We start from the raw sequence: 9,996 nt of genomic DNA, 5'->3' as shown, positions 1-9,996 counted from the left end.
CGCGTTCATCTCCGGATGCCAGCACTACGTTAGCCCAGGCGGGGAACCCCTTCTGCGGCGCCCTCCTCTAAACTCCCGCCTGTCCCGGCCGCCCCCACCCCTCCACCTGGCGGGGGCAGCGCGGAAGCGAAGAGGACGCGCGCAGTGCCGGTGGGCGCGCGTAGACGTGTGTGCGATCCGCTCTCTGCTTGGCATTCTCCGTCTCCTGCAAGTGACGGTGCCTGGACTCTGCTTTCGGCTCCCGGAATTGTTGCGGCCAGCCTGAGCCCCCTCTTCGCTGGCGTGGCGCTAAAGGCTATTTTGGAGAACGGTGGAGGTGGCCGCGGCGGCGGCGGCGGCGGCGGCTGAGGCTGGTGCCCGAGAAAGCTCCAGACTCACACTCTGCGCCCTGTCCGTCCCTCTCCTCCTTCTTACCCCTCCTCCCTTCCCTTCCTCCCCACCCCCGTCCCCCTCGCCCCACTCCTCCTCTTCCTCCTCCTCCTCTTCCTCCTCTCCCCGCTCGGCGATGCGAGCCTGTATCGTGTAACAGGATTGGCGTTGCAATGGCAACTGATGGAATGGGGGAAGGCAAGACATCAGGGCTGGGGGCTCCGGACTGCGGGCGGGCGGGCCGCTGCCGCCGCTTGACGCTCCTCCGGGGACCTTCGCGAGTTACTTTGTAAAGGCGAACCCAAGCGAGGAAGCCCCTGCTCGGTGCCCCGAGTCAGAGGCCACTTCCTGCTCCCTGGCTGCCCGCGTCAGGCTCGCACCGCTCGGCACACCCGGCCCCTCGCCAGCACCCGCCGCCGGCCCAGCGCGCCGCCGCCGCCGCCGCCGCCGCCGCAGCAGCTGCGAAGACTCCAGTCCGCTCCCCTGAAGAACACTTCGCCTCACGGCTCCGCTTCCCATCACGCCCCCTGCTCCTCCCCGGCGTCTGCGATTTTCCCAGGCGCCCAGTGTGAGTGAGGCGTGCGTGTGAGTCTGTGTCAGGGTATTGTGTTGTGGGAGTGTGTGTGTGTGTGTGTGTGTGTGTGTGTGTGTGTATGAGTGTGGGGTGTGCGGGGCTCCTGCGCTCCGCTCACGGCCGCCGCCGGGGAAAGACAGACGGACTGCGCTTCCCCCTTCCGCGAGCGGTTCCCGGGCACCTCGGCTCGGCTGGGGAGCAAGCGGAGCGCGCCCGGCTGGCCGCCGGCCTCCAGAAGGTCCCGCTGCGTCCCCCCTGGGCTGGATATGTTCATGTTCACGTGAAGATGGATTTAGTGTACGGTCTCGTGTGGCTGCTGACAGTCTTCCTGGAGGGGATCTCTGGCCAAGGAGTGTACGGTGAGTGGAATCGCGACGCTATTGTGACCTTGCATTCTTAGGGAAGATAGGCTGGTGAGCGAAAATGCACGACTCGCGCCGTTCCGGGGCCCCTCCCGGCGTGGCTTTTGATTTCCACTTCATCACGTTATTGGGAGCGATAAGGAGGCGGAGAGCGCGCTGCGAATCGGGCTGCGAGCCGCTCTCCCAGCGCCTCGGCTCGGGCTCGGAGTTGGGTCGAGCCGGCAGCCCAGCACTCGTGCGAATAAGTGGCTTTGCACTTGATTTATCCTCTCTGGGGGCCCGAGCTCTAGCAGTCTTTGATTTAATAATGATTTGGCTCCTTGCATGCCTTGGTGTCGGTGCCGCGGTTTCCTCCAAAGGGAAGCTTCGAATGTGACCCCAGTGAGCTCCCCATTCCTCTCCGCCCCGTGTCTCAGCCTTCTCTTTTCCTTTTCCTTTTTTTTTTGGGGGGGGGGGGGCGTGGGGAGAGTTGAATGCCTGCTTGACTTGACTTTCCAGCTCAGGAAGTGGGTTGACAGTCGAGTTGCGTTCTGCACCAACCGCTGCCATAAGCACTGACTTGGGGAGGGGAAAATAGCAGGCAAGATTCTCGGTGCCAGACACAATTAAGGAACATGTTTATGTGAATGGATGAGCAAATGCATGAATGAACGGACGGCCAAGTCTGCGCGTCTCGGCTCCGGGGCAGGACACTAGCTCACTGCAACAGGAACATAATCTCAGTTCTCCGGAAAACGCAGGGCTGGGAGGGTTAGGACGGAGAGAAGGGTGAACGTGTTAATTCGGATGTTTTTAAGTCCTCAAGAGCCAATCCAGGTTCCTTCGCCTGTCAGCAGTTGGCACCCTTGGTTTTCGGGACTGAAAGATACACACACACACACACCCTCTGGCTCAAATGTGAGTCTTCTCCTGGGATAAGCAGGCGGTGCTACAAAGGAAAAATAACTTTTGTGTTCTCGAGGTATGGTAGGAAGGTTAAGAGAACAGCCCTTGAGGGGACAGCAAGCCGAGACTCACCCACAGCTCCCAGGCTAGGGCCGACATCCGGAGAAACTGTGTGCTGGAAATTTGGCAGCCCGCCTTTGGTCTCCCTCGGGGTTGGGACCCCAGCGCTGCAGTGCTAGGCACCGGCTGCCCCGGGCAAAGAGCATGAGTGTTCGTGGAAGCGCAGACCCTAGAAGTGACTTGGGAGTGGGCGCGGATGCAGGGGGACCTTGAGTCCTCAAACTCTCTGGGAACGTGGAGTGCGCAGTGGGCAGGTGTTTGGGAACCGAGGCGAGAGGTCTGCCTTTACTCTCTCCGCGGTGTCTTGTCCAGGGCTGAGCGGTGCTGGGGGGGGCGGTGGGGAGAGTGTCAGGAGCGGCGAGCACTGGGCTCTGCTTCGCCTCATCGGCCACTCCCCTTGCCTGTCTTCCTACTTCCCTCCTTGGCTCTGGCCAAGAGATCTTCACTTTCTCCCACCTCTAAGCATCTTAATTTTCCCCTCTCTCCTCACTCCCTCTTTCCCAAATGAGAGCGAGCTTTCTTGGTGGTGGTGGTGGTGCTGGTACCGCTACTGCTGGTGTGTGTAGGAGAGATGCTGAGATCTTGAACCTCTTGGCTTAAACCGCTTGGCTGATGGCAGGAGGTGAGGCCTTGAGCAGAGCAGGAATTCATTTAGTGCTCTTTTGACTTCTGCTGGAGTCTGGTGTCCCGCAGCTGAGAGTGGCTGGGATTCTAGGGATGGAGGAGTGCTGCAGATAAGATGGAACCTTCTCGCGTGAGAGTGAACTCTGCTTGTCCAAGTCTTTATTTCTCTCCCATTGGTTCAGATTAGCTCAAATAAAAAGAGTTTTTGTTTTTGTTTTGTTTTTAAAATGTGTGTGTGTAGGAGATAATGAGAAGTGAGAAAAATCGGGGTGGTGGGTAGGGGATGTTCTGGAACTGTCTGGATTAGAAAGGGTTCCATTTTTCTGTCACTGTTTGTCATTCAGATTGTTTGTCCTGGCAAGTCTCATGCTGGGCGGTGGGAAAGTGTAAGATTTAGGAGTGGAGACAAGTAGAGAACAATTGCATCAAAACAGTCCTGGGCCTTGCTGCTTAACAATAAGGGGGAAGGCATTTCTGCTACTGAGCTGATCGTTGTGAAGGTGGTGGTGGTTTTTTTTTTCTTTTACTATTGATGTGGTTATTAGTCACTTAGCTAGGAGTAGAATTGGCTTTGTTTGAAAATTAGTCAGCATCTCTAGTCGTTATAAATGTCATAGCTATCAGGTGAGTGAAAAAATATATTTATATATTACTTTTCAAATATGTCTTACAAATCACAGAAGTTAGATTCTCAAAGTGGGAATCCGCAACCTTCAGTATGAGCATCACCTGGGAACTTGTTAGGAATGCAAATTCTCTGACCCCTCCCAGGATTTCTAAATCAGAAATTCAGAGTTTGGGATCCACATTCTGTGTTTTTCACCTCAGGTGATGATTAGGATGCATGCTAAAGTCTGAGAACCACTGATAAAACTTCACATTTCATTGCTTTGACTTTGTAAACCATGACCTTTCTTAACCTGAAGTAGTTTTATTTTTTGTGTGTGTGTGGAAGCATTTATGGGGAAGAGAAGATTTTATTTTTATTTAGCTATAAAATATTGATTAACTGTAAGAAGGACGTAGACATAAGAGTTAGTGTAAGATTATAGAGTGTGTTTTGAACATTTTACATGAGGAGTCTGGAAGATGATTAATTTTAAAAAAGCAGTGCAATTATAAACAGAGACTTCAAAGACCTAGATAGGAACTTTGCTAGCATAAGTCTGTATCCCTGTCACCCTTTAGTTGCCTGTGTTTGCCAGATGTAAAACCATTCGTGCTACACACAAAGTATTATTTCTTAATATTGTTTTCTAGTAGGTAAGTTCAAGAGAAAATAACATTATTTTATCGGTAATTCAGGCAAAATCACTTCACTGTAGCCTAAAACTAATTACATGATTTAGAAACATATCATTGTAACCTTTCTTCCTTGAAATAGCTAGTCAGCCCTTCATTCTTCTACTGCTAGCCTGGAAAATTCTGAGCATGAAATTCAGATGTTTTTCAGTAATTGAGACTATTTGTTTTAATATATAGATTATATTGTCTTGAGTTACTGTAGTCTTCTTCCTATTGTGTTTGACCAGCTTGGTACCGTGTGCACTACTTAAGTATAAAAGTTTCTGCTATAGACCTAGGGACTTACTGTCATTTATCTGGGAATACTGCTTAGCAGACTTACTGCACAGTAGCTGAGATTTGTGTATATGTGGCATTTGGGTAAGGGAGATTATCTTTTGATTTATATCTGCCTGTCCACCCTCCACCAATGATTCTGATGTCATTAAAAAACACTTTTTAAAAATAGCATTTTTCCCTGTAGATATCTATATTTGTGTAGTTTTTATTTTTTAATTTTTTTAATATTTTTTTTTTGGCCATGCCATGAGGCTTGTGGGATCTTAGTTCCCCAACCAAGGATTGAACCCGGGGCCATGGCAGTGAAAGTGTGGAGTCCTAACCACTGGACCACCAGGGAATTCCCTGTGTAGTTTTTAAAATCAATTTTCTTAAGTTTTTATATTCTCCCGTTTTGAATTTAAAAAAATTTTTGGTATTCAAGCTTTTTCCTCAAAATAATCTTGGAAGTTTAAAGTTTTATTTTAATTTTCTTTTTACTATAAAACGTCACTGAAAACCAAGAAGTCATTAAAGAACAGTGAACTGGTATCCATTTTTGGCATTGTTAATTTTGTTGCACTAAACCCATTGCATTACATTTAGGATAACTGATTAAACATAGCATCAAGGGTCACAATGTAAACCCCAGCTAGGTGTATATGACTGCAATACTTAGAGCTGAGTGATCCAAAGTATTTTCCTAGTTTTGAAAGTTTTCTTTGTAAGTTATTCTGTGGATGTTTAACTGTGTTTTTTAGAGAACCTGTTGATAATTACATAATTTTGAGAATCATATCTCCTGTAAACTTCACAGCTGTCTTGCTTAAAAAGGAAAAAACTGCTCCATTGACACACACTGTATTTTTACTTCTGACCTATTATACCCTTAATTAACAAGGAGGCTAATAAAAGATTGTAACTGCATTAGCACAGGACAAATCCCCACTGCAATTGTAAAACAAAATAAAAGTCTATGTCTAAATAGTTTGTAATGGGAGCCAAATCTACCAATGACTTGGTGTCCTAAAATAATTAATGAACTGCCCATAAATAGCTTGCAGGATGTGCTAGAAGCAATAAATAGAATAAGTTTATCAACACATCTGTATGACAAATTAGCAAGCTGTATTCTCTCAATTCAGGTAATATCAATTAGTCTCATAAATTTTAAGAATGACACCCCAGGCAGTAGATGACAGAAAAGACTTGGTGGAATTGAGAACCAGGGGATAAGGTAGACAGGAAGGATCTGGAAGATCTTTCAGACTGTCAGTGGGTTGAATCTAAATGTACAGATTGACCCAAAGGGATAAGAGTGCTCTGGGAGGTCAGTTGACCATTACATCCAGTCCCAGGATGTTTCCATCCTCACAGCAAAATTATCCCAAGGTGCATTGAATTGTGATTTTTGTCCTGTTTGAGTTTGGAGAAACCCTGTGATCAGATTCTGCTTTTGACTGAACACATATTTAGGGTGTCAGCCTGTGGGAGATGACTTTAATGAGTGTTGCTAAAAAAAGGTAAATCTGAAGCTCTGTCATATGCAATTAGCTTTAACCTTCTCTCTTCCCACTCCTTACCCCACTGTCCCTATGTGCACACGAGAACACGCACACACACACGTACCCTGGATCATCACCACTTTGGTCACCATCACAGGAAAAGTGGGCTGTCCTTTGTATCTTGAAATTATTGTTGCACATTCAAGGTTGTCCTTACTGGTTGTGTTACTGAGAATTTGCATGACAAATGAGCAGATTATTTTATACAGTGTTACTTGCTCATGTCCTGTTTGTCCCTGGGAAGTCCCTAAGTGGGCTATTAAGTACTTTAGATTGAGCAGGTTGAACATTAAGCCTAAGGAATCATTTTCTAGAGAACAAATCAGTGAGGGTGAATAGATGTCATAAAAGAAATTCAAGAAAGGCATTTTTCATGATCTTCATTATCTTGGCTTAATTTTATTGTCTCTGATACCAGCTCTTCTTATTGATATTGTAAAATTATTTTAGTGTTTGTTTTGTAAGGCAAACCACCTTAAACCTATTTTGAGAAACAGGTTTTCCGGAAAAAATGTGCTCTGTATTCTTTTAAAATGTACTGTTGTAATGTGATTGGGGTAGGGCTCATGGGATGCAACTAATAGCATGAGCCTGTGGGTTCAGTTTATGTCTTAACACAGTGTTAGGAACCGTGATCTTGGGTTGCTTTCCACCTATTGAGGTAATTCATCACTCATGTTCTCTGGCCTGGTCCTCATGCTTTGGGAAGAGTTGGGCCCAAGACTCTAAACCCACAAAGTCAAAGGCAAACAGTCAGTTATACCCGCCTAGTCCTGGAACTGAGCTCTTGGCAGCTGCAGTGAACTAAAGGAATGTGCTATCAGCTCCCAGTTGAATTGGGGGAAGATCTTACTTTCCCTTTTGGCTATTTTGGAAGGACAAGCAAAGTATTATATTGAATTCATTTCAAGTATGAATAGGGTGAACGTTTTTAGCTTCACTGTAATTGCCGTTAACTGAATAGTCCCTCAAAATGAAATTTCATTTCTTTGCTTCAGTGACTGTCAATGTAAAAATATTACTTAGAGCAGAATGAATAAATGATTTCATTTATAGGCCACTGTATCCTATTTTTATTTTCAAATCCAATTAATAAACTTTTGGCCCTGTAAAATCATAAAGTCAGAAGAGACTTTACGATGGCATTAAATCATCTCACTAATTTATGACACAATGGCTTTATATTATGCTACTCTGATGGTGGTCCTATCCTATTCGTGAGATTTCTTTCACAACTCTTTTTTCCACAATCCAGACTTATTCACTGGATGGATATTTTTTTGTCACCTTGCTAAAATCCCTCATCTCCATTATTGGATCGTGCACTTAGTTATTTCCCATTTTATACCAGTACAATTCCATTTTTTACTTAACTTATATGACCTTGAACTGATCCCAATTAAGCTCTCTTATATTGGTTTCTTACTACTTTTCCAAGATACTAATGCCAAGATACTATTTCCAAGATACTATTTCTGTCTTGTGTTTTAAAACACTTATTTCCTTTCCTGTTGATGTAATTGATTGAATTCAGTAAGAAAGATGATTTCCATTTCATAATCTAAATCATACTTTCCCCAGGAGTTCACAGTCATAGAAAAGGATTTCAAATGTTAGGAACATTTTTTTTGGCTATTACACATTTACTATAAATTTACCAATGAAAGACATATTATGGTAGGAGCAAAGGTATTAGGAATTATGACGTAACTTTTCTTTCTATCTTTTAGTATGCTACCTCTATAACTTTACATAAAAATAGGAGACATCAGTTTCTTGCTATTCCCCGTCAAAACTATACCAAGGACTATTGTGTGGTTGGCAGGTGGGGTCAAATATGTGACATGTTACCATATCCGCAAGCAGCATATTTCTTGTCCTGTTTTGTTGGAATAAGAATCGGAGGGATAAAAATAATGGAATGATTCTGTAGAAAGGGAAACATATGTCTGAAAGAGGAAGGGTTGGTTCATAGCTAGACCTCCCACAGTCTTAAAGGACAGCACAAGGGGCAGTGAAATCTCAATGAGGTGAGTAGGAAATCAAATGCTGGCCTGGAAAGGCCATTCGAAGAATATATCTGTCCTTTAAGTAATAGCAAAACAGCAAAATATTTTATTTCTGAAATAAATAGAACTTTGTTCATGTGTGTCAAACAGAGGAAGAAAAAACAATGTCTGCAATTTGACTGAATGACAACTTCAGGGAGATTTTTCTGTTTTCCTGAAAGGGAAAGATAGACGAGGAATTCTTAAACAGAGCCTATGGTCCCAGTGGACCAGATTATTCTACCTGCCAATTGATTGTACTTAAGGAGAGATAGGCACAGGTTAAACATTGAGGCATTCTCTTTGTTATTTTGAGTGGAGCTATGAATTTGGTCCAGGCCTTGCCTTGGGTCCACTTCCTACTGAAGAGGGGGAGGCTCCCACGAGTCTCCTGAGAAGGATATAAAACTCTGAAGAAGATATGCAACTTTTCAGAAATTTTCAGTAGGAGTTGTACACAGATTCTGGTCAGATGGTGGGTAAGTTCTGGTAACTTCAGTCAGCAAATTAAGGTATAACTTCTATGGATTAAACATGTAACTAAGTAGTAAGAGCTGTGAACTCAAAAAGAGTTTACTAGTTAATTAAGAAGATAAAGCCAAATGGAAAAACAAACAAAATAAGGCTATGAGAAATATACAAATATTTGTGCAAGATGAGAGAGCATTGATAGCTGCCATGGTTGGAGGAAACTTGAAAAAGCTGACGTCATGGTTTGAGACTTGAAAGTAGGTTGATGTAATATAGATAAAGAGGGAGGATAGGCCAGTGCTAAAGCACAGATCCCAGCTGCAGGAATAATAGGGCAGAAAGGAAAATAACCCTGCAGTACGTGTCTAGTATTAAACCTAAGCAATTTCTCCAAAGTTTGTCCCAACTAGAAAGATGTATCCATCCTTAACCTGTGGTAACTCCCTCTCCCCCAAAGTCTGTAAGTCTGTGAAATAAATTTGACTGTGTGATACTCTGGAACTTGCTCAGATATTTATGTCTACCAAGTTCCTCGGTTTGTGTGTGTGCAATGTGGAGCCACCTGACCTGCTCATCAGGAGTTAAGACGGTTGTCTCTAAAGTTCCTGTAGGATTCTGAGCCCTCCCCAATTCTACGCAAACTTGGGAAGCTTTGAACTTACATAGCAGCGCCTTTTGGAGTTCAGGTCAAAGACTTTTCAAAGGCTTTTTAAGAGTGCCTGCTACTTAGAAGCAGTGGACTGTGGGTCTAGAATCATGTTGTTCTTTACAAATGTACAGCCACTGAGATGAATGCGTTACCTTTATGAAAAGAGGTATGTGGTTTCATTATTTATTTATGTTTATTCTTGTGCAAGGCAGCAAAAAAAAAATCTTAATCTCTTTATCCCTCAGTTTCCATATCTAATAAACTCTTAGGAAAGTGGGCTGTTATACAGAGAAAATGTAAATAACAGCAAGAATAAAAAAGTCTGGTTGCATTTTTATATCTGGAGTAGAGGGAGACTGCATAGCAAGTGTCCTTTATCTTCTTAAAAAAGTATACTCAGGTGGTCCAACAATTGGACCTCCTAGTAGGTGTGCCATTTGGTTCTCAGAACAGAGATAAGGGGCTTGGAAGTAACAGGGAGAAAGTAATTTTTTTCTGGAAAAAATAATTCCCATCTGTCAGTCTATCAGAAAATAACTCAAGTGGTATATTTTTAAACAGTATATGTAATATTAATATGTGCATGAAAATGCCATTTGATATTGCATCTTGTATGCACATGTGGTTGGTATTGCTCCTCAGGCTAGTCTCCTCTCAATCCATATAACCCTGGAGTTTTTCCTTTTGCTCCTTAATGGTGGGGGTGGGGAGCTGGTATCCCCACTCATTTAAGAGCTCTAGAGACAATTAGTGTCACCTAAACCTT

General features: G+C 44.2%; 1 protein-coding gene across 1 annotated transcript in view; it reads left to right on the top strand.

Moving 5' to 3' along the window:
* The first annotated feature begins 861 nt into the window (after positions 1 to 861).
* The window catches only part of MDGA2 (MAM domain containing glycosylphosphatidylinositol anchor 2), an 848,836-nt gene continuing 839,701 nt past the window's right edge, over positions 862 to 9,996 (top strand). Inside the window, exon 1 of the mRNA XM_027111155.1 lies at positions 862 to 1,302. Within this exon, the coding sequence (XP_026966956.1) occupies positions 1,023 to 1,302 (280 nt within the window). The 5' untranslated portion in view covers positions 862 to 1,022. The remainder of the gene's footprint in view (positions 1,303 to 9,996) is intronic.

The sequence above is a fragment of the Aethalodelphis obliquidens genome, unplaced genomic scaffold, assembly GCF_003676395.1.
Source record: "Aethalodelphis obliquidens isolate GAN/ISIS:26980383/991018 unplaced genomic scaffold, ASM367639v1 scaffold10, whole genome shotgun sequence".
Lineage (NCBI taxonomy): Eukaryota > Metazoa > Chordata > Mammalia > Artiodactyla > Delphinidae > Aethalodelphis > Aethalodelphis obliquidens.
Note: the sequence above shows the minus strand (reverse complement) of the source record. Positions and strands in the feature narration are given on the sequence as shown.